This window comes from Pteronotus mesoamericanus, unplaced genomic scaffold (assembly GCF_021234165.1).
Source record: "Pteronotus mesoamericanus isolate MK-2021 breed Mesoamerican mustached bat unplaced genomic scaffold, CSHL_Meso_final contig_130, whole genome shotgun sequence".
Classification (NCBI taxonomy): domain Eukaryota; kingdom Metazoa; phylum Chordata; class Mammalia; order Chiroptera; family Mormoopidae; genus Pteronotus; species Pteronotus mesoamericanus.
Genome location: NW_026555060.1, coordinates 24025525 through 24051284, shown reverse-complemented (window position 1 = coordinate 24051284; position 25760 = coordinate 24025525). Strand labels below are relative to the sequence as shown.

Sequence of the window (25760 nt, the reverse complement as noted above, 5' to 3'; positions counted from 1 at the left end):
CTTCAACAGAGCTAGCTAACTAGGATCACCATTTGCAAGAGTTTACAAGGGTTACCTCTTTCTGACTCCCCACCTCCTTTGCCTCCAGAGGGGGGCGTTGCCCGTACGCAGCGTGTCAATAACGGAACATAGGCTAATGTGATGGGCCTCGCAGGTGGCACAAACTGCAGACTCTGAGAAGCCCTGTTCCTGCGGGAGACACAAGACCCAAACACCACAGTGCCCAACTCTAGTAAAACAGGAGCGGCCCCGCCATTTGTATTTGGAAACATCATGAAGAAATCTAGCCTTATTGGAGTTTATCAGATAACACATCACTTATTGCTTGGTTTTTAGAGAATTCTGAGGGTCTCAGAAAAGGTTTTCATATTAATATGTTCCTCAGGCTACTCTGTATTTTATCAGTTTTATTAATGTGAAAGTGATGTTTATTGAGTATCTATAGGCCAGTGCCCAGTGCTGGGACATAAATAATAAAACATAGCTCACACGATAAATTCCATCAGTGAGCATAATTCAAGACGGATCATCCTATATACAGGAACATGGAAAATGGATATGAGGTGTCCATTTATTTTCATAATGGGATCCAATCAGAAAATATGATTTGATAGGTAGAATGTCATCATGATGAATACTTTGCAGGAACATGCATTTTATATATTAAAGGTTATAGATTATAAGTTGGACAACCCTAGGAACTAGTTTATAAACTAGTGGTTTAAAAAAAAAAAAGATTTTATTTATTTATTTTTAGAGAGCTGAAGGGAAGGAGAAAGATAGGGAGAAAAACATCAATGTGTGGTTGCCTCTTGAATGCCCCCCTACTGGGGACCTGGCCTGCAACCCAGGCATGTGCCCTGACTAGGAATTGAACCAGTGACCCTCTGGTTCGCAGGCCGGCACTCAATCCACTGAGCCACACCAGCCTGGGCTAAACACTAGTTTTTATAACCAGGAAGTAATTTATACAGAAAGGAGAATGTTATAGAACAAATGCTTGTCAGTTGGAAATAACTTTGGGTCTTAGAGATCATATGGACGCAGGGACCTTCCTGAAAAGCCGTTTTAGGAGTTTGCTTAGTCCAGGGTCAGTTGCTATGAATGTTTGTAAGAAATGTCTTCCTGAGTTCTGAGAAAATGAAGCAGCAAAACAATTCAATTCCTGCTGCAAGAAAATAGTATTAAGTCCTTAGAAAATAAATTAAATTTTATATTGTACTTATGTTCCATTTTATCTTTACATTACTACTGAAGCTGATGCATCTTTGCTTACAAAACTTTGTTTTTTCTTAGCTGTTTTAATGTATTTATTCTTCATTTAAATTAATAATTTATGGGTTAGGTGATGATTTCTGAAAAAATAAGATATAAATAGACTTCAGTGTTGATTATGTACCAGTTTAAGGATGCTGATTTGCCAAAGTTGCCATTGTTTTTTGCAGAATTGCACAAATATCGAGTGCTTGCAAATCTCCTGTGTGGTGGGACGACTAGAAGGAGGAGAAAGTGCAGTCCTGAAAGTCAGGTCACGGTTATGGGCCCAGACATTTCTCCAGGTAACAAACCCGCTGAAGCGTGTACACTGCGCTCACAGGGAGCCTCTTCTCAAAAGCTCAGCGTGAGGCTTATTTTTTTAAATGGTCTAAAAATTTTTTTAACATTTCCTATTTTTACAATTTTTAGATTTAATTTAAAAAATATTTTATTCAAAAAAGTTTTCAATTTTTTAGTTTTAAATTTTTTAAAGAAATTTTCTTTCTTTTAAAAGAAAGATCAGTTGGTCATCTTTCCCATCAGTTGAAGACTTTTTTTTTTAGCTTTACTGAAATATTTTTGACATGTAATATATATAAGTTTAAAATGGATGATACGACTATTTGATACACATACATATTGCAAAATGTTGACCACAATAAGGGCAGCTAATACCTCCCCTTCCCTCGCATATTATATTTTTTATGTGAGTGTGGTGATAACTTTTAAGATCCACTCTATTAACAACTTTCAAGTATATTATACAGTATTGTTAACTATAATTTCCATGCTGTAAATAAGATTCCTAGAATTTACTCATCTTCCAGCTGGAAGTCTGTACCCCTTTATCTCCCCATTTCCCCAACCCCAAGCCCCTGGCAACCACCATTCTACTCTTTGTTTCTGTGAGTTTGGCTTTTTTAAAGATTCTACATATAAGTGAAATCACACAGTATTTCTCTTTCTCTGTCTGACTTACTCCACTTAACATAATGCCCTCAAGGTCCATCCATGTTGTCACAAAAGACTGGATTTCCTTTTTTTATGGCTGAAAAAATTCAGACAAATCTATTTCGCTCACCACCATATACCCAGTGCCTGGCACGTAGTAGTTCCTCAGTAAGTGCTAGTTAGTGGAAATGATGGTGAGTGTAAAAGCCCAGTTCAAGCCTTGTGCCCAGAAAAGTAAAACTAGAAATCAACTTAGAAATGAAAAGAGAGATTGTCCTAGACAGTTGCTCTTGTCTGATGATCCCACAGCATGGGCTCCAGCCTGGATGGAATCTCAGTCAAGTGCTAGGTACATGTGATGTGTAGATTCCGCGGAGCTCCAGCTTGTCTGTACTTTGGCATCCACCAAAGCCGTAGATAGCTCTATTGATCTTGTGCATTTTAAAGCTTTTAAATCTTTTATACTAAGCAGATGAACTTTTCCGCTGGGAAAGAGCTATTTATTTAAATGATACTATTGTGTTATGATCTTGTTTAGGAAGGATTGAGGGGGAAAGAAGCTAAATTAAACTACCAAACCTGTGCATTGTTGCATATATATATATATATATATATATATATATATAATTTAATATGCAACATCATATATATGATTTTATATATATATGCAACATCATATATATATATGATTTTATTTGTTTATTTTTAGACAGAGGTGAAGAGAGAGAGAGAAGGAGAAAAATGTTGATGTGAGAGAGAAACCGACTGGTTGCCTCTCACATGCCCCCAACGGGGGACTTGGTCCCACCCCAAGCATGTACCCTGACTGGCAGTCAAACCAGTGACATTTCAGTCTGCGGGACGAGGCCCAACCAACTGAGCCACATTGGTCAGGGCTGTTGCTTATATATGAACAACTAAAAATTTTTTTATTTGGTTTATTGTGCCATAGAAAATCAAATGCTAAATTCCCTGGAAAATTTAAGTTATTTTTAAAAGTTTGTTGTGAAGCCATCTTTAAAAAAAGTTTAAGGCATGGTTTTCTCAACTTCAGCACTATTAATACTTTGGGTCAGAATTTGTTGTGCAGGCTGTCCTGTGTATTAGAGGATGTTTAGCAGCATCCCTGGCCCCTACCCACTAGATGCCAGTAACTACTCCTAACCCGGTTGTGACAACCAAAAAAATGTGTTTAGATATTGCCAGTGTTCCTGGGCACAAAATTAACACTGGGTTAACAACTGACCTAGAAGTGCAGTGCACAATTTGCATTTCTAAAAGTTATACCATTTTTTATTCATTCTCTCAACAAATATTTATGGAGGTCCAACTATGCTGCAGACATTGCTTCAAGTACCACTTGCAATCCGCCAATGTGCTCATGATGACTTTGTTGTTACTTGTCTTCCAAGAGTTGGGAGAGGAATCTGACTGAATGCCCAAACCCATACAGTCTAAATGGATAATTATACATTCCTCCTATCACTTTGGGCATCATATTCTACTGAAATGAGAGAGAACAACTGTTCAATGAAGCAAGACTAAAATCATTGTAACACTACAGTCAAGGGAAAGTGATGATTTTATAATAGATGGCATGCGTTGGTTCTATGTATAACATCCTAGCCCTGTATGAGGCCTAGAGAGGGAAAATTCCATCTTCATTTCCTGATAAAAAGACCCAGTGAGTCTACAAGAAGTCACTAACAATTGAGGGACTTTCCAAACAATAAATATTTAGCACAAGTAGAGTCAGACCAAAACAAGAGGCAAGGACATTCTGGAGTCCTCCCAGAACAAAGTGCCTCTTCCAAAGATTTGGGAGAGAGTGGCACAAGTCACTACATGTATACCCACGGCTGTAGCCCAAATTCCTGTACTTCTACAGTTTCTTCTTATTCCACTCTTGAAAGCTGCCTGGCAAAGGGGAGTGCAGTATTACGAGCCAACTCTCTCTTCCTCTCTCTCTCACGCACACATGTACTCACACACACAGACACACTGTATTGGATATATTGAAGGTCTTTGATAGTTTCATCATGCAACCCAGAGGGAAGTAAACATTTTGTGCCTTCCTAATCCAGCATAGAAAGTTTACAATTCTTGGTTGACACGATTTGCTGCATTATGTTTGTTGCCATCCACATGGTAAACATGCAGACTGATCAGGAAAATACTTTATTTGGGTTAATCTTAAATATTCCCCTGTTCTGTGATTGTTCCTTGAAACAGCAACTCCTTTACAGCTTAAAGTTTTACCCGCAATTGCTCAGGTTTTGTTATCTCACAAGATAAATGTTTCTGGTAAGTGCTGAGCATTGAAACATGGGCTACGTAAAATGGATATGTGTTTTAAAATAATTCTTGAGAAGAAGTTAAGCAGTGGGAAGGTGGGAGCGGGAGAGGTTGTGACATTGTCAGCCAAACCAAGTACTGGATCAATTTGAAAGTCTCACTCTCCGCTCCATTTGTTACCAACTCTTAACTTTTTTGAGTACCATGACCATTTTGTGCAAAAATACCTAATAGAGGCAGCCAATGGGCTGCAGACCACAGTTTAAATGACACTGCAATGACAAAGGAATAGGGCGTTTTCTGAGGACTGATAGCTGGCTGGGGCTGGTGGAAGGTCCAAGATATCATCCAAGAATATTAACTCCAGCTGCTTTTTTAATCCTAAATTGACTACAATATGGCAGTGATTGCTATTACATGAGGAGATTGCTACACAGAAGAGATTTTTTTAACAAGAGAAAAATACAGCTGCTATGTAAAGAGCATGGCTGAAAGCATTCAACTTTCAACATGGAATCAATAATATGACTGCTCATAATTGTTTTTCATGGATTAAATACCTGTCTGTGCTGAGCCTCTGCACTAACAGCCACAGGACTACTGTATCTTTCTTTGAGGCCGACCCAGCCAACCATAGTCTAATAGCTCACACTGCTTATTCCCTGGAGCTCCAGAGCATCTTACTTAGAAAAGTGAAAATCATGAATTTTCCTACTGAAAAGCATAGAAGACACCTTGGTTTTGGAGAATAATTTAAAATAAAGAACAGACCAATCTATGAGTTGTTGTTCATCAAATGGTGTTACGTGGGGTGGGAAAGTCATTGAACAACCAAAGCATCTGATGTGTTCATTCACTGTCCATTCATGTGGTCAGTCAACGGAAATTGATGAGGCCCTCCTCTGCCTACTGTTCCGGGTGCTGTGGAACATATAAATCTTATATTCCATGATATAGACCTTTCATTTTTGTATAATCTTGTTGGAGAGAAAAGTAACAGAGAAAAATAAAAAGTTGAACAACAATGTGAAAATTCCAAACAATGTATGACAAATAGAGTCTCATCCCAGTGTATGGAATCAGAATCTCAAGCTCAGTGCTGGGTGTTTCTGAAGCTCAGCAAAGTAGGGAGGTTTGTGGACACCTGGAAATGACAATAAGGAGTGGCAATGAATGGAAAATATGAGGAGAAATCAAACTGTGGCCAAGAGCAGGGGCGGTAGAGGGAGTCAGTGAGAGAAAGTCCTCAGAGAAACATGTTTCTCCATGTTCTCCATTCTAGAGTTCAAATCCCACCTCTTACACATTAAGAAACTTTCATGTTCATAAATGCAGAATCACATGGCATAAAATCTTTCCCTCTGGAGTCCACACAGAGATGGACTTCTCCCATGACTTTTTTTTCCAAACACATGACTTCAAGAGCAAGAAAATTATTTTCTGTCAATTTTTTCATTGAACTTGGGGACTAAAGAAAACTTGTTCATTGCAGCGTTGAGAGCATGGACACACATTTGTGTATGTAATTGTAATCCTTACGCACAGAACCTCATTGCCAGAATTTGCTGTGTTTGCTCTATGTCTACCAGCCACCATGATAAGGAAAGTAAATTTCAGCCACCAAGTACACATGTGATTCTGTGAACAAAAGTTTCCACGTTTTAAAAAAACATTTCTCATACAAAAAAATGGAAATGCCAGGAGAAAAAAGAACATCAGAAGAATAACCAACCAAATAACAACCAAGAAGAATTTTTCCAAATGAATAGAGTTGCTTATCCTGGAATGTCAGGGTAGAAAGAAAGTAAAAGCCAAAGATAGTGCCTTTGAGTATATAAAAGTTTTGCATACTCTGGCCTGTCCTTACCATGGAGCAGAAATGGGGTTTATTAAAGGAAGGAAAAAAATCAGTCATAGGAGAAGAAAATAAACTTTTTAAAAGTGCAAATAATTTAAACAAAATTATTACAATCTGACCTGTTGGATTAGCTTCAAAAAACCCAACATTGGATCGTATATAGTAAATTGCTGGTAAGTGTTTAATAAAGTGCTCTCTGGAAGGAAAGAAAGCTCCAAGATGTAGCATTTGCTGACTCCCATGGTGTAAATATCATGCCCCAGAGCTGATTTCAAGCTGCCAACATGCCATTGCTGAATATGGAGTTGGGAAGAGATGCACTCGTTTCTCATCATCATATAGTATTTCCCCTTACAAATTCAATAGACATAAATAATATCTGAAGAATAGGTGATAGTAAAATGCAATAAAATAATTAGTAAGTACTGAGTTTTTATTACCTTTTAAAAATATAATTACTAGTTTATGTATATGTAATTTAAATTTTAATAACAGCTCTATTAACAGCTGGTCCTCACAATTTCTGAAACTTTTAACAGTCTCTCAAGAACCATATGAATCAGCCACAGGCTACCCCTGGATAGATCTGATCACTGTCTCAAGTTAAAATGGAGGAGAAGCACAGAAGCCTAAGTTCTCAAAAGGCCTTTTCTTGACTTACTCTTAAATATTTTCCTTTGACTTTAATCAACAGTTAATATAAGAACCAATTAAACAAAAAGAACTTTTGCTAAAAAGCTTGGTCAAAAACACTGTATGGCTCTAGGTCTGTGGTTTTTAATTAGGCAGATTTTGTGCTCTAAAGGGACATTGGCAATAATTAGAGATGTTTTTCGTTGTCACAACTTGGGGAAGGAAGGCTGCTACTGGCATCTAGTGGGTAGAGGCCAGGGATGCTGCTGAACATTTTACATTGCACAGGATAGCCCCCCAACAACCCTAAAATCTTAACAGTACCAAGATTGAGAGACAGTGCTCTGGGTCTCCTGTATAAGATGAAATGTGATAAATTTCTTTATAGTTTAGTACCTGTTTTCTCCCTAAAATATTTCCCTCTATAACAGGAATTTTTAGCTCACTATGTTTCCCCTTTGTTCTTCACTAGCAGCAACTATATAAATCCTTGTGTTTATTACTTTTTAGGACTCTGATTTTTCTGTTTTTTATATTAATTTTATTGTACCAAGTCTTTTGTTAATAAGACAAATTCTCTTTAAAAATAAGAAAAGGATGAATGGTTGGATGGATAGACAGTTGGGTAGATGTCTAGATGGATGATGGATAGATGATAGATGGATGTCTGGGTGGATGATGGATGGATGTCTGGGTGGATGATGGATGATGGATGGATGGATGGATGGATGAAGGATGATGGATGGATGGATAGATGGATAATGGATTGATGGATGGATGGATGGGGAAAGTAAAAGAAAAAGAAGAAAGAAGAAGAAAATTTTGCTTTGGAAATGGAAAACACTGAAAATAATTGGGTGACTGCCATTATAACTCTTAAAAGCTTTCTGTGAAATATACTTATAGATATTTTTAATTTCAGAGAAAAAATGATCCCTATTCTCTTGCATCCCTGGTGTCCTTTGAAGTTAAGAAGATGCCTTATAAGGATCAGCCAGCAAAACTCCCAGAGGGAAACATAGCAGTAAGTATCTTAAAACATGCAAGCATTGAAATAGTTGTTTTTTAATCACTGTTCTAGCTTGTGCTAGATTTAAGTGCTTATTACACTGATTTTAGAACAGTTTCCCCTTCAGATCACTATTTTCTTATTCCAGTCTGGGAACTACTTAGTGTCATTTGATCAAATTTTTAAACTTTTAATGTAAATTCCTGTGCCCCCCTCCAAAAAAAAACCCCAACAATCACAGGGCAGGACTAATATCATTTTCAATCAAGCTAGTTTGTTTCAAAGAAGTCCAGATAGCCATGACCATTATAATGAAATTGTACTGATTGGTGCTTAATTTTAACATGAGTGAGTAGAGAGGGAAAAATCTCTTACGTAGGGACTGTTGCCAGAGGCCAGCTGCATGACACTGGACAGTAATCTTTCCTTTAATGGAAGGAACCATAATTTGCACCAGGGAGTGAGAAGTATATTATGAGCTTCATTTGAGTGAAATTCTATTTTTAAAAATTGAGGCTATTAAGCATCTCCGACCCCCAGGTATCTGCCACAGCACAACTGCTAGTATCCTCAGCAACCCACAAGGCCATGCGGAGCAGAGGGGAAAATGGGTGAGAGGGCCGGAGCAGACAGTGGTCCCCCGAACTCTGCCTTTACAGTGCAAGTGACCACAGCCAGGGCTCCAGGAAACAATATTAAGATTTAAACCTTCATCTCTTGGTCACTCATTCATATTCACAACCCCTACTTGAACTCTGGTCCCCAGATCCTTGTTACCCAAAGTGCAATTTACAAACCAAAAACCCCAACATTACCTAAGGAGTTGTTAGAAATTCAGAAACAGGCCTCACTGCAGACCTGCATTTTGTCAAAAGCATCAGGGTATAATGTTCACAGTAACATTTGAGAAGCACCTCTTTGGGTGGTACATAAATTGATACGACCACAATTTCTTAGCATCATAGGTCTTCAAATATAATTGTAATATTTAATCTTTCTAGCCTAATTGCTTTTAGTAATTTAAGTTAAATTAATCTATTGATTAGTGATTCTCAACCCTAAGTATTCAAAAGAGTCATCACGTATGCAACTTTAAAGATATATACACGCTAAATCTTTACCTCAACTATTAAGGATTAAGTGTGTCTGAAGTGAGGCTTTGACACTGTGCTTTAAAAGACCTACAAGTGACAATCTGCAGTGAAACTAGCAGGACCTATAGGTCCTATAGAGGACCTATAACACAGGCAAGGAGCACAGACGAAAGGGCAGTTTCAAAATCCATTTCCTGGGCTTTTTCCTGTCTCCACCCCACTCTAATTGGAAAAACTTCAGGAAGTCACTCCACTTTGCTGAAGCTGTTACCCATACTCACCTGACAGGATTGTTGAGACAATTAATAAAACTATGTATATAAAGCTTTAGCATTGTATTTGGAATAGGTAGGCCTCACGTCTCCGTAACAGTAACACTCCCAATACTGGAGACATCAATAGTTTGCGAAGTCAAACTATTTCAGTAAACTTTGGTGGCATTTTAAAGCAAGCACTGCCACATCTTTCTTTGTTTAGTTCACCTCTCTTTCACAAGATGTCTGTTATAGTCTGGATTTATGCTCAACTTAGAAAATTGAGGCTTTGGGTTTTTAATATAGAATGTTCATCCAGAGAGGTTCAAAGGCTTGTAGCTCTAAGGGAGATAAATCTGGGCCCTTTTGTTGTCTCTGAGCATATGTTCATTAACAGAAACATATGTTACAGTCGATTCCATCAACAGTATTGAATCTTTCTGTGCTGGCCACAGGTGACAGCCTGCTGTTCTCAACTCATCTCAGAAGATCCACAAAATGATCAAATACATGCTTCCCCCACCCCCACCACCCTTGTTACTGCATTTTTGAAAAAACAGCCTTGTTATCTGATGTAGGTGATTTACCACACCATTTATGTAAAGTTCCTGGCAGGTCCTGGAATAACATTGTTTTGTTCAGTGTTCTTTAGTTACAACATTGATAAGATGCCCTGGGAACTTAACTCTTGTCTCTGTCAGCTTATGGTAAAATTGGTTTCATTATATGTCAGTTTACTTAAAGTCACAGAATCTGTCCATGATGTTAAGTGAGGACTTAACTGTAATTGGAAAAACATTCAAACACTTTTATGGTGAGTTCTCAAAAGTCTCATCATTCTTATCTTGAAAAGAGCCCAGAGGGAGAGAATTGCTTTAAGGTGGTAGAACTCATCAGAATCGGTAGCTTGAAAACCATCAGAGCTCCCGTCCCTTCTCTGCCACTGGGGAGAAAGTCTCTCAGTTCCTTCTTCCGTAATAAGACTGGAGAATATTTGCTTGTTTTCCTAGGCCCTTGTGTGGGATGATTAGTTTGTTTATACTCCCTTTCAGCATGGCCATAATTCAAGCATTTCTTGAGGCCTCTATAAGCTTTCCATATTGAAGAAATAGCAGTCCCCATCTGCTTCTCGCATAGAGTCTGTGTTGGTAACAATGAACTCCTCATGTGACGTGACACTTGCCATGTTCAGAGGTGAAGGAAAGGTTGCGTGAAGCAGAGGGGTATGACTGAACACCAATTCAGTACAGCATAGCAGAAGAAAATTCCTCCGTTATTTGAACACTCTCTTTCTTCTTGCTTACCAATTAATTTTGACATTTGTGTTCCATGTGACTAAAGCCAAATTCCATAACTTACATCTAGAAGCAAGTATTATCGTCTAGTATTACTCCAAAGTTGGCTGTTATAAAATATAAGTACATCATGAAAACCCTTATTTAAAAACTCATTCATAAACTGTGAATGTACTTGGTTTTCAGAATTGTTAGCAAAACTTTAGCAGCTTAAAACAGAATTCTCATATTAAATAATTTTTTTGAGTTTGAAATTAAGATAGGGACTACTTATCTCACAGGGGATATTTAAATATTGTTAAAATATGTGTTCAGCTGGTCCACTTCATGTTAATATGGCACTGTAGATAGGGTGTCTTGGTACATTTACTTAAAACATCCCTGTGACCCCACTAAAGTATGTTTACACAAGATTTTGTGATACATAAATACAGATGTCAACATTAATTACAGTTGCAAATACAATGGAGCTATTTCCTTTTACCTTGGTTTTTTGTCAAAATACACAAAAACATATCACAAATGTCAATGAGAAAATGTAGGCATATTAAAGATTTATTTATGGTCTTTCAACCATAATAAAGAACAACAAGATTTATGACATAATGCAGGTAAGAGTAAATGTTCCCTACTTAGTATCGCTTTAAAAAAATCTAAACCGCTTACAATTTATTGATCTCCTTTCCTAAAATTGTGGATAATTATAATAAGTGAATTGCTAAAGCTTTATACCAATTCCTTAAGTAGCTACAGGTTCTTGATACATAAAAATGAATTAAAATGGTTTGTTGATTAGCTGGTATGCAATTCATCTTATTCCTCCCTAAATTTGAAGTACTTCAGTTACTCAACCTTAATGTTCTTTCTTAAAGCAGTTAAAATATGTACTCACAAGCCCTTATTCTTAAGATAGACCTTTAGTCCTAAGTACATCCCCTTTTCTGCCTTGGGACCTTCTTCTTGGTGAAAGAATCTTAGACTTGGCTAATTCAGCTAATCACAGCATTGTGTGTGATTTTGCAGGATGTTCTAGAGCTGTTCAGTCCAGTATGGTAGCTACCGGCCACACGTAGCTAGTGAGCACCTGAAACGTAGCTGGTGTGACTGAAGGCCTGAACTCATAGTTATATTTCATTTTAACTTATTTAAGTGTAAACTGTCAACTGCTGCTGTATAAAATATTTTTTTCCATTAAATACAGGTTTATTGTTTTGGTAAGACTATATTTCACTTTATTGAAAATTTAGTGATTGTTATGTGCTGCAACTATTAAATATACACTGGATCTCAGAGAGTTAGCAAAAACAAAAAAACATGTAAACTATCTTAAGAATATTTTTATATTAATTAGACATTGAAATAGTTTTGATAGAATTGAATAAAATGTATATTAAAATTGATGGCTCATCTTTCTTTTTCCTTTTTTTTAACATGTGGCCCCTGGAAACATTTTAAGTTTAAGTTTTAAAATTTTAAATTAGGCTTGCATTGTATTTCTGTTGGACAGCACCGATCTAGAGCAGGGTCATGGAAGATTCCAGCCTGGAGCTGACGAGGACACCTGCAGAGCTTCAGAGAACAGGGGGTGTTTAATAAATCTTATTTGAAATGAATGAAAAATTCTTACTATAATCAGTGATTAGTCATTAAAAACTCTAAAAATTAAAGCCTATTTTCCTCATTCTTTATTATCCAACATATAATGTAAGCTTCTTGTGGGCTTGTCAAAAGGAACTGCAAGAAAAGCATAAATATTAGAAGTAACAACTTTTTGGTATTTTCCAAAATTTCATTTCTTTATCAAGCTTTCCCCAAACCATTCTATAATTTCCACAGCACTAATACAAATTTAAATAAATTCCGGTCCCATAAACATGATCAATTAAGTCTTCTTTTTTAGCTCGCCTTGCAGTTCAAGTTTCTAGTTTATTTGTACAGAACAGTGAGTTTCGGGGAAAACTTTGCTTTACTTGTTTCCACCTGCAGACGAAATGCCCCTTCGCCATTTACAGACGTGACATACATCACGTGAGTCCCGAATCAATCTTTTCTCAGAAAGACTCTCTTTTTAAGACATGTGACTGTCCGGTGACAGGCCACCTCGGCCCCTCACCCACCTCTTTGCACTGGGAACCTGAAGCGATGCTGTGGGGCACCATTGTTGGTTTTCTGGGCTTTCACTCAGTGCAGGGACGTCTTCACTATGCAGCGAAAAGTTTAGGAAAACAGCTGGGGCTCCGGAAGCCTTTGAAGCAGCACCCATTTAGACTGAGAAGATGGGGCAGCCTCAGTGCCACATGGATGTCATAAAGGCGAAGAGAACAGAATGCAAGGGCAGGAGGACAGTCACTTCAAATTTGCCTATTTTTAAAATTCTTTATGTTCTTTCCACTTAGTTAATTACATATGATGACATGTAGGAAATATATACAACATGTGTAATCCTAACACGTAAAGTATTCAGAGAAAGTGTATGAAGTGGTATTTTTCAAAGGAACATGAGGTTCCTGGAGGCAGACTGACAAACAGGGTGGCGATGAGAACTGCAGAATCTTGGAACTGAAAAGGACAGTAGTGATCGTACCCTCTCGGGCTTTTTCAAGATGCTGCTGTCAGCATCTTTAGAAGGCAATGCAAACAAAGCCAGTAGATTTTGTAATTATACCTATAAAGGTGTTTTCTGCTTCAAGAGACTCTGCTAAGCATATCCTGTTCAATGTAATGTTTTATTCCTACTTTTCCGTCACTTCAGCAAAAAACCCCCGAACCTTCAAATACCGTTAGTTCTTGGTAGGGGACCTCTCCTGCTCCTTTCTGCAGACAGACCAGATGTAAAGACGACACCTCCCACCCTGCAATACCAGAGTGGCCAAGAGACCCAGCAAAGAACTCGGTGGCTGTCCCGTCACTCCACTCCTTTCTATTACACCAAAAATGTGAACAGTCTGCGGTCTTTATTTCAACCTCTCCAGCTTTCAGCCTTTTATTTTTTCACTTACAAAAGCAGGACTGTATCCTATGTTTAACATGAAACAGTGGAAGGTGACGAGATATTAATTAGGTAAATCAGGACAAGGAAAATCGAGAAGCATTGTTTCCTGTCTTACTGTAAATTACCTATTAGTAAATTTAGGCGCTATCTAACATGCACGAAATACAGACTGAAACTGTACTTCCTCTTGAACTTTGAGCTTATGGAGAAAATAAAAAGAAACCTGAGAATTTGACATGGCTCCAAATTTTCCCTCTTGGGGCAGTATAACTGGGCTGTGAGTCCAGGATCACCGCCCTCTCTTTTAGTTCCAAAATGCTGAAATTCTCATTACCAAAACTGTCAGTCTGCTCCCTATAGCAAAAGGGTCATTGTGTAAAGTACCACTTCATGCCCTTTTTCCAAGCTCCTCACAATGTTAAGCCTGTACGCTAATTTCATATATGTCATCAGGTGGAATTCACTAAGGGAGAGGGATATAAAAAGAATTGATTAAGAAGTGATCTAGCCTCTGCTTTGCTCACGATACAAGAAAGGATACATGAAAGAGCAGTTTTTAAATAAATTGCTTAGGCAGCAGAATCCAGGTGGCCTTGTGAGTGCTTTGAGCCCTTGTGATGCGTTTCTTCAGTATGTGCCCGTGTGTCCTGTCTCACAACTGTAGTGAGCAGGGTGAGGGTGATGCCAGAGTGGTCACAGAATGTCGCACTGCCTAGGATATGCTGGATGAAATCAGGACAATGCTGGCACAGAAAGTGAACTGTCAAGGAAGGAAGTACAATAGTGAGTAAGTTACAGCCAGCCTTTTTCTCTTCGAGAGCATGTGCCTGGCCCTTGGCACTGCTGTCCCCATGGAATGACAAGCAATTTCACTACTGTCGATTCTGTTATTTGGTCTAAATATAAACGGTATTTGAGTCTGGAGAATCCAATGAATTAAGTCTTCAGAATGCCTGTTGTGTAGAGGAAGTGGGCCAAGATGAAAGGAGCAATAAAACCCTGACAAGCTGAGAAGAGCATGCACAGGATGCTCAGATCTAGTTAAGAAGGCAGAAACAAAGAAGCGAGTGGGGTCAGGGCCCAGTACTAGCGTGTAGGCTAAGACATCCATACGATCGCAGCCATGGAAAGTTTGAGAGCCACCGGCCTCCATCATGAATTCAGCCTCTCCCGAGTGATGGGTTAGAGAATTGTGGCCTAGATCTCGTGAGCATGTGTCAGGAGTGGACTCATGATCCTTCCAACCAACTCAGTTACAGCAGGGACCGCTTCAACCAGTTTAGCTGTGGCTATGTAATGATAGGCCTGCCTTGGTGAAGAACAGTTTGGATCCAAGAATATATTTCTGTCTCTTTTCCTTGACAAAAGGCGTTGGCCAAATGGTGGGGTCTCCCCCTGGTTTTGCAGGCGGTCTGCGGCGTCTTTGTTCTCTGGCTCTCCAGTGGCACAGGCCCCTGGCACCTAAGCAGTAGGAGGGCTTCTCCTGCCCGTGTTGTAGGGCAGGGTCGGGGCGCGGATATGGAGCGTGCCGTCCTGCTGGGCAGGTCTCATTTACCTCTAAGGCCCCTCCCAACAGTGTGAAATGAAATGAGTTCCCATGGCATCTGAAAATTGGATTTAGGATTAAAGGCAGCTCCAAAGTATCAGGACGATTAGTGCTCACTTCACTAACTGTGGTTACTTCCGTAAAATGCCAGAGCCCAGCCTCACACTCTGGGCTATCCTTCATCAGTCGAGTGCAGAACCTAGGTATAAAGAGCCACCGACATTGATTAGTCATATGATTCACTTAGCCCTCTGGGACTCACTTTGCTCATCTGCAAAATGGGGGGTTGGATGAGGTCATTTCTAACCTTACTGCACATCCAACAATCTGTGGTTGTTACTGCACATCCAACAATCTGTGGTTGTTAGCTCAGTTCAGTGGAAAAACAGGAGTGGGCAGACTTGGCCTTTGGGAGGGTCTACTTTTAACCATTGTTGCCATAAAAGCTCAAGCTCAATTTAAGGTCATGTCTTTCCACCTGACAGTTCCTGGTCCACCTCAATTCTGTTCTAGGGTTTCTGTGCTGTTGTTGTAAGTTGAACATCCACAAAGCATCTGTAGGCTTTCACCCAACCAGGGAGACATGAGAATATGTATGTTTTTAAGATCCATGTTTTAGTGTGATAACCCCTTCAGTCTCTCTTAGGATGATTTCAATTTTTTGTATGAATCCTTTCACAACTATCTCCTACATTATATTGGTAACTACTACTTTATTTCACCTAGGAGTTTTCAAATTAGAGCTCATTTGCTTTATTTTCCATTTCAGATTAAGACATCAGTTATTTGGGCAACCCCAAACGTTTCCTTCTCAATCCCACTGTGGGTAATAATACTAGCAATACTTCTCGGATTATTGGTTCTGGCCATTTTGACCTTAGCTTTATGGAAGGTAAGTTTCTTTACTTTCTTTTCTTTTTTGAGTAGAGAGGCCACTGATGGGATTTAGAAGGATATATCTAAGGATTTAAAAAGACAATGCTGGATGTGTGATTTTGGGGTTTTTAGCAGTCTTTAAAAAATAAACATTGTATCTTGTTTGCTTGGACAAACAGTACTCTTGTGTAGCTGACATTTAAGAAGACTGGGCATGTTTAATGTTGCTTTTATCTTGAGATTTCTTGTAAGTAAATATAGAGAGAATTAGACTTTATTAACTAGGACCTGTGATCTTCTTTCCAATATGCTTGAAGTGATAATGTTATTAAGAAGACTTCTTTTTCTTGTTTAATTAATCAAGATCTTAAGCTTTTTATTGAAATGGTCCTATCAGCAATCTTTTTGAGATTTTTCTTTATAAGCCCTACACAAATGCAATTAATATAGTAATTAATTGGTACTTAGACTATCAAGTAGGGCAAATAGATCATGCATGTTATACTAATATTCTTGGACTTTTTTTTTTTAATCTTGCCAATTAGTTTGTCTCCATTAGGAAGCCTATACTCTTTCATGTGTTTTACTGAAGTTTGTTCTAAAAGTCTACAGTAGAAATTAATTTCTGGCCCCAAAACAAACATGACTGCCAAGTTTCACAGAGATTTTCATTCCAAAATAAAAACAATGTCAGAGTTACATGACTATCAAAGTAATTAATCCAGTCACATCTTAATTAACCACTATTGTTGTGGTTCTCCAAAAATCATACTGTTTTTTATTTTATAACTATACGCAGCATACTTAATAGACCCATAAACAGAGAAAACCTTGCCTTTGATATTAAATATTGGTGTTTCTAGTCATTATCAACTGTTTTGTGCCATCTTGAGCCCACATAATCTTACACACCTTAACAATAGACTTTTTTTTAATTCTGTTATTTATAACTGTATTTCCATAAATGTTATAGTTATATGTGCCAATTGACACAATATTGGGCTAGTCCTACAAAAGAAAGACAACTTGATAGTTATAAGCCAAAATCAATGAATTGGGCTTCCAGTGAAGAAACAATAAATAGAAATTGAGATTCCAGGTTTCTAGGAAAAGATATATTCTCCTAGACCAAATACTAATTTAAAATTCAGGAGGATGAATATGCTAGAATCACCTCTTTACTGAGTTCCTAGTTAATCTTTGCAAAATCTCTGGGATTGAAAAAAATGACCAATGTAATTTTCCTCTATATACTATGTGCTCTTCCAAGTGCAGAGGAATACCCAGCGATCTTCTCACTTCCTCCTGTGAGAGCCTGCAGTATGTTTCAGGAGAGAAGCTCCCTTACCTGGTCAGCATTTAGTGCTGCTGCCAGCTCCATAAAACAGGCAGAAAAGCAAGAGGAGATCCCTGGGCTGTGTTGCTGAAACCCCAGGAAAAGATACAAGGTCCCTGAGACAGGGACACGCTCCCACTCTCAGGCCATGGGGGGAGGAAGGCCATGGGCACTATGCCCTATGCAGTGAGCTTCTCTGCAGGTAAAGAATACTGTTTTCACCTCCTAATTTGGAGAATCAGGAACGTTATCTTTGTAGAACTCTAAGTCCTTTAGAAAATACATTAAGTGAGGCCCTACATTAAGTGAGGCCCTGGCCAGGTATCTCAGCTGGTTAGAGCATCATCCTGATATGTCAATGTTGCAGGTTTGATCCCTGGTCCAGGCACATACAAGCATCAACCAATGAATGCATAAATGAGTGGAACAACAACTGATGTTACTTTCTCTCTCAAATCAATAAATAGAACAATTTTTTAAAGAAAATATATAAAGTGAAAATTCTTAGCATGAGGGGTTTCACAAATTCCCAGAAAGACTTGATTTTATAGTCCATTTTTCTTTTTCGTAGTGTGGATTCTTTGACAGATCAAGACCCCCCCAAGATGATATGAATGACAGGGAACAACTGACAGATGAGAAAACCCCTGGTGCATGAAAAGGAAAAATCAAAGACCAAAAAACTCCAACACTGGTCCTGTTCAAAGAAAAGAAGGAACATAAAGGTTAAACAAAGGTTTTCCTGTACCTGCCAGTGTCCTAGGAAACGGAAGGGCCCCCGGGAAATACCACCTCACCTATACCACCCTTTGAGGACATTGCTGTGGAGCACAGCGAGCCTTTTGGGAAAGGGAACGTCTTCAACACTGTAGACACAGGCGGCCACTGTGGAAGATTGCTTTTGCTTGAGTCATTTTGCTTTCAGCAGACACTTTGAAATGGGTATGGAAACCGAGGCTGCTTTCCAGGTAAGCCCAACTTAAGTCGCAAAGGCAAAATGTCTAAATTACAATAGAATTTAGAAGGTGAACTAGGATCAAACCTTCCAACACTACTGTATCCAGCGGAATATTTGACACCTCCCTATGGAAAAGTAATATTTCTAATGACGTAATGGCTCAGGGAGACAAGTATATGTTGTTGTTGGTACTGTGAAAGTACTGTTGAAGTGACAAAGATAATCTTGTAAACAAGGATAACAATTTATTTATTTATTTTCCATTTCTCTAGGCTGATACTCTGGTCATCTAGAGGATTTGGAAATTAAGATTTGGTTAGCTGGTTTTCAAAACCACTCACTAAATTTTCTTCTAACGTAACCATTTTGTGCGGATCAGTTGTTTAACAGAGTTTCTTCAAGATTTAGACAGTGTTAAGGAAAAGCAAATTGGTATTAGAAGATAGTTTCACTTCATACTCTGCTGCCTTCCACCTGAAACTGTACTCACACTTTCCAGGGACTCGCGCATCTGCTTAATTTAGTTTTGCAAAAACTTGCATTTCTAGTTCCTTTTATTTAAAAAAATATAATTGTCCCATTTACTTAATTAGCAATACATAAATTTTAAGGTACTCTCAATCCTGTGTGGTATGTAAAAATTATGGTAAAATTTCTAGAGTCTATTAATAAAAAAACAATTTAACAATATGGGTAAACATTTTTAAAATCTATGGGAAGCAACCCCAATATTTCACTTCAGATTAAATACCTGTTTTCTCTCCTATACCTCAAACTTATTATGTACACAGAGAAGACATATTAAATGTAAATAGGAAGGAAATACAAAGTTATGCAGATGTGAGATGACCCTGGAAAACAGACTCCCAAGGGTGTTATTTAGAACTGCCTATTTCAACTTTACTACTTATTTTCACTGGTAATCTTTGTAGTAAACGATTTTGGAAAATTATCTATATTTAAGCTATTTTGCCATCATCCTGAATTTAACCTTTACAAAAACTTGATGTTTAAAACTCTTGTAAATAATCCATAATCATGTGTAATATTATCACCTTTGAAGTAAAATTGACCAGCCAAATTCATATAATCTGCACAACTTTGTATCCTTTTTTAATAATGAAAATTACTATGAAGAAATGCTGAACAAATTTTATATTTATGTGCAATATTTTATAGACCTATGTATCTAAAGCATGTTTACACTGGCATTAGTTATTTTTAAATTAATATTCTGAATATTAAGTATGATAGAACAAGCAGACCCAAATCCTTAAGTTTATAAAGCCATTGGAAAATTTGTATCCCAGTTTCAACAATCACACTTTATTTGAAAGAAGAGCCAAACTCACAGACACTAAATATTCTGCCTGCATACAAGCCATTTGGCTATAGCTGCAGAATTTCCTTGGCGACCAAATGAAAGGCACATGGAAGAATACATTAATGCAATTCATACTCTTCCTGCTTGTGAATTAAATCCTGTCATGGTAGCGGTTTCAAGTCTGGCAGGAATGGAGTCTGGCTCACAGTGTATGAGGCTGACTGTGGGTGAGAACCACACATGCCTCAAGCTGTCTGAGCTTCCCGTGCCAGCCTCTGTCCTTAGGTGTTAGTTATCCACCTAGAATTGGTTGTACAGAGAGGTGGCCATCAATAGGATATGATCAGAGGGCTCTCTGGCAGGACTCTCTACCCCCAAAATAATGCCCTAACTCTTATCGGAGTGCCTGACTTTTAGCCAATAGATATTAGTGCCTTGCGATGTTTGGTCCTAAGAGGTGTCTGAGAAAACACACCCACTGCCTTTTAAGCTAACATCAGTGAAGGTACTCGGAGCCCTTAGAGCTGGTTAGATCAATGTAGAACCTCATGCGACCACTCATACAGACACCTGGGGAAACTAGAGGTCCCCAAAAGAAGCCTGGGACCCAGAACAGAGCAAGGTATGAGGACTTCAGAGACAAACTCTGTCTTCCACACAGTCTCAGCCAAGAGTAGCCCCTTCTAAAGGAATGAGCACTGCTACCTGCAGGGATCTAACAGAGGGTCATCACACACACTCTGGCCCTCTCAGCCACGTAGAATGTGGGAGTAAATGGAGGAAGGGGGACACTGAGGTCAGGTGAACTGTGCAGCTGTCGGTTCCTGGGCCTCCCCTGCGCATGCAGAACCCTCTCCCCATGCGCTGGGTGTGTCTGCTTCTCATCATGGTATCACCGATCGCTTCCATAACTCATAATGCGTCGTGCTTTTCTTAGAGTCTCTCTCTGTTAAATGCCCCTTTTAAAATTCTTGCAGCTGGCTTTTAAGACATGGAAAATGGGCAAGTCAAATTTTATAAACTTGGAGATTTTTATACAGTAAATACCCAACAAGGACTAGTCGCCACTGAAACCCTATTTCAACTCTTCTTTTTCTTGTTTTATTTAAACACATTTGTAGATATCTTGTGAAGATTTTCATGTACGTATTTACCTTGTCACTAATAAAATTAAAAGTTAAAGACACGATGATATACTTGTGGTTTGTTTCACAAGCATAGCAACGTTTTTCTCAGTGGCAGACATCAAAGTTTCTGTCTTTACACCTTGATTCTCCAGTATAAAAATAACATTGGAAGAAATTTGAAAGAGCAAAAATACATCACTCCTTTGGGATGATGAAAATGTTCTCAACTTAGTAACATCTGCACAACTCTGTGAATATACTAAAAATCACTGAATTGTATGCTTTAAATAGACAAGTTTTATGGTATGTGAATTAAAGTTCAATAAAAATATTTCAAATTTTGTTAAGTCATTTCTAACACTCCCAACCTCATGCAACTGATTTCTTTTCTCTGCATTGCCTTTCAAATTTTGGCAGTATATAATTCTTCTATGAAGCCTTGCTTTGCGTCTTTGGCCAACTCCTGTCCTTCAGTGGCATTTTATGAATTACTACACTTTTCCATTTGTTTGCATGAATATATTCCAGCTGAACTGACCCTCAATGAGAACAGGAACCGTATCTTTTCACCATTATTTCTCCTACAGTTAGCACCAACATCTGGTATATGGTCGGTGCTCAAAACAATTCCTAGAATGAATGAATGAATGAATTAATGAATGAATGAACATATGTGTACCGTAATTATCACAGGGAACATGATTGTTTGTAATTTGTTTTCATTACAAGCTTCAGGGCACACACATTTTTATATTCTCCTATTTGTAGTGTTCATGCAATGTTATTATAGTTACCTATTATTCTATTCAACGTGTGGACCATCCTTTGTTTAATCATCCCCCTTTTATTGAGAATAGATATTCACAGATTTACATACTATGAATAACATTAAGTTGAATATTTTTATATATAAGGCTTTTTTTTCTGTTTGTTTCAATGAACTAACTTTACAAGGGTGAGAGTACTTGGTCAAAATATGTAAAGACTTTTGTAGTTCTGGGTAAAACATTGTTTCTTGAGAATGCTAGATCAATTTGCATTAACCTAAGTAATACCATTTCCTTTATAATTCTGTCAGTATTTTAAAATATTTTCACACTTGTTTTTAAATATTACTGGAATTTAGTACAATTAATGTACTCATTTAATTTTTAGTTCTAATATTTCAGTCATTCAATATAGACCAATTTATTGTTATACTCCATAGGACGTGAAATACTTGCCACTTTTCTAGCCAGCGTTCATGGATCCCCACAAGGTGAACCCAGCATCTGTGTGCTCTCCCTGCAGCCAAAGGCAAGCAGTAGTGTGCTTCCTTCATGTTACATTGTATATCACAGCCTCTTCAAAGTCTAGGCATATCTAGCAGCTTATGATGGTCCAGGGGAGCCTGTGTATCCCAGATGAAGAAAGGCAAAACCAGATCTAAGATTCAGTAATACTGGTGCTGAAGATCAAAGCACCATCCCAGTACAAACTAGTCTAAGTGGGGCAAGACTTCCCCAAAGCACATGGAAGGATCCATAATGGGCCAGCCCCTCTGGTTAAAGCCTACACATTCTCACAATGAGGGGGAAAAGCACGCTTATCATGTCTTTTATGGCAGTAAAGTGCTCGGTAGTCGAATGTGTGTGGTGAGAGCTCAGTCTTCTCAACAAATTCTGTTGATTGTCCCTTCCAGCCATTTTCTTTGGAGACAGTTAACTGTGTCAAACTTTCTAAACACTTAGCTGAGATCTGAGTGCCCAGAGTGGGCAAGTGAGATAAGGATTGCTTCTTGCAAAATTCTGTGACAAAGAAGGATCCCTTACGACTTGCACGCATTTCCTCTGGGAAATTTGCACCATATTCACAGATTAGCTCCACAGCACCCACGTCCTGGCAGCCTCAGGAAGAGCCAAACAAGAAAAACTGTCATTGAGATCCATGAATGCTATGACAGTATCTACCTGGCCTGGGGTCTAAAGTTCTTTTCCAAAAATATAGATTTTCTCCTCCAGAACTCTGATGACATTAAAAGGTTAATTTCTTTAGCGTGAGAAGTTTAAAGGATTGAAACTTTGGACTCACTTGAGAGCTGAGTAAAACCATAACCCCCAGAGATGCTTCAGTCAATGGTGAGTTCAGAATGGCCATCGTACACAAGGCACACACTGCTTCCCATGTTCACTTCTCCCCACCCCTCCCCCCGAATACCATCTGCCTGACACACTGCCTTTCGGAATTGTTTATGAGCAAGTTCTCTATTATTTATGATTGTTGGCCAAAATCCACATGGAAATGTAGCCTGATACTAGTGCCTCTTGACAATAAAAAGTCTCAAATTTAACTTCTATCAGCACCATGATATGACACGGTAGGAATGTTCTTAAAATCTCTGTGCCGCTGTTTATTTTGGTTGTGCACTGTGTTGTAGAAACAACCAAGTCATCAGCAAATTGCCCTGCGATCCAATCTTTAGGTGGGATTTATATTTAAGCAGTAAAGTGGACCTCCCTGGTTTTAAAATTTTACGTTTCAACTTTCATTCACTCAACTGACTGTTGGGTACCAGCATATTTAATTATTTTTATTTCTATAGGATTTTCGATTTTAAAAAACTCCTTATTTCTCCTCTATATTAGCTTCCTGGGGCTGCAAGTATCACAAATAGGGTGGCTTACAACAGCAGAAATTCATTGTCATACAGTTCTCGAAACAAGCCGTTTAAAATTAAGATGTCACCAGAGTATGCTCCCTTTGAAGGCTCTAGGGTAAAAATTGTTCCTATGCCTCTCTCACAGCTTCTGGTAGCTGCAGGTGTTCCTTAGCTCATAAATGATTCACTCCAGTGCTCTCTCTTCACATGGTGTCCTCCCGATGTATCTCACATCATCTCCCCTCTATATCTGTGTCCGTGTTTCCCCTTTTTATAAGGGCACCATGTATATTGAATTAGTGTCCACCCTAATGACTTCATTCTAACTTGACTACCTATGTAAAGACCCTGCCACTACTACAGTGACATTCTGAGATACTGGGGTTAAGGCTTCAACATATGTTTTTGGAAGAACACAATTCAACAACTCATAGCATCACATATGCCCCGGTCAGTGTGGCCCCGTTGGTTGGGCGGCGTCCCACAAAGTGAAAGGTCACTGTTTCAATTACTGGTCAGGGCACAGGCCTGGGTAGCGGGCTGAGTCCTGATTGGGGCGCATATGAAAAGCAACTGATAGGTTTTTGTCTTTCACGTTGATGTTTCCTCTCTTTCTTGCTCCCTTCCCCTCTCTCTAAAAATAAATAAATAAAATCTTTTTAAAAAAGTATCTATCACATAGCACAGATTGACAGGTGAACTGAAGTTGACAAAACCCATATGAAGAGTGTAAAGAGAGTGTCTTTATATCAGTCTTATCATTTATACTCACTCAGGTAATATACACTAGTGTTGCCCAGTATATAATAGATTTATAAATATTTATGTTTTCCTTCATTTATTGCCTCTATGCACATAGTAGAAGATTAAGACAATTGCATTATTCATATAACGTATTCTGCTTTGCTCTGAAATTTCCTACTACCACCACTGATGTTCTCATTCTCTACTTTTCCTTTCCCTTGAAATAATCATTTTATTCTCAAGGACAATATGAATAAATGTGAGTTTTGTGATCTAACAGAGTAGATTCCTCACTGGTTGGAAATTGAAGAGTGCTGGTCGCTGAGTTAATGAGAAGCTGAAGGGAAGACCCTATCTTTGGCCTGTAGGGCCTGCTGTTCGACACAGGGAAGGCATCGCTTAAACCCGAAAAGGTCCAGAGCTGGGAAAAATCTGCTATCATGTGAATGATGGAACCAAGAAAATAAGACAAAAATAACTAGAATTTACTGGGTGCATGTTGTGTGTGGGACGGGGCTGCACAATAGATGGTATGAGGCAGTTTACCAAAAAAAAAAAAAAAAAAAAGGCAGGTCTCTCAGTGTCACAGGTGGGAGATGTGCCTGTCATCGGACATCAGTCTGGTCTCAAAGGTTGGCCAACAGGCCAGCATCGCAGCATGCTAAGCAAACCTTCTCTCTTGTTTTTGCTTCACCTGCCCGTTCCACCCTCATTTCTCCCGGTGCTTACTGAGAAATTTCCATTCATTTACATGTGGGTGTGGCTCCCACTCCAGGTGAAGGGTATTGAGTGTTGCCTTTGGCCAATGGCCTCTCACCCTACACTCAGCTTCAGGAGTTTGTGCAAGCCAAAGAGCTCCAGGCATCAGCTGCGCTGGCTGCATTTCATTAGTGAAAGAAAAGCATCAAGAATAGGAAAAGCCTCAAGCATGTAAAGAATGCTTGAGAAACCTGAGGTCACTTAACCTGAAGAAAAGAATGTCCTGGGGAAAATATTAGCTGACGGTAAGAATCTAAAGGACCATTAAGAGTAATAGAAAGCAGAATAAGAAGGAATTGAGGATGAAATAATGTCATAGTAACAACAATAAAAATTGAAATGCCTCCACTCTATGTCCAGCCCCTTGCTAAGTGCTTCACGTGCATTTTTTATTTAATCCTCACATCCACCATATGAAGCATATTCTAGGATTATCCCTATTTTACCTATGAGTTGAGGTCTAGAGAAAGAAAGTTGCTTCATGGTTTACCCCAGTGTTTTTCAGTCTTTTTCATCTGATGGCACACATAAACTAATTACAAAATTCAGTGGCACACCAAAAAGTGTAATTTTTGGCAATATGACCAAAAAAAGTAGGTATAATTTTGATTCATTCACACCATACAGCCACTGTTGTGTTGGCTGTTGTCATTTTTTAAATTTGACAGTCTAAGGAAAAAGAGGTCAGTGTCCCTGACTAAATAGTCAGGTATGTTGCATGTTTTAAAAATCCTTGCAGCTCACAGGTTGAAAATTGCCGGTGTACACCACAGCGGATGGCGAACCTGAGAGTCCAACCCAGGCCTGCCTGACT

At 38.6% G+C, this 25760-nt stretch overlaps 1 protein-coding gene across 1 annotated transcript in view; it reads left to right on the top strand.

The window, feature by feature from the left end:
- Positions 1 to 18857, top strand: part of ITGA8 (integrin subunit alpha 8) — a 165699-nt gene extending 146842 nt beyond the window's left edge. Inside the window, exons 27-30 of the mRNA XM_054593425.1 lie at positions 1446 to 1559; positions 7917 to 8018; positions 15954 to 16076; positions 17968 to 18857. Coding sequence (XP_054449400.1) covers positions 1446 to 1559; positions 7917 to 8018; positions 15954 to 16076; positions 17968 to 18054 — 426 coding nt within the window. The 3' untranslated portion in view covers positions 18055 to 18857. The remainder of the gene's footprint in view (positions 1 to 1445; positions 1560 to 7916; positions 8019 to 15953; positions 16077 to 17967) is intronic.
- Positions 18858 to 25760: the final 6903 nt, after the last annotated feature.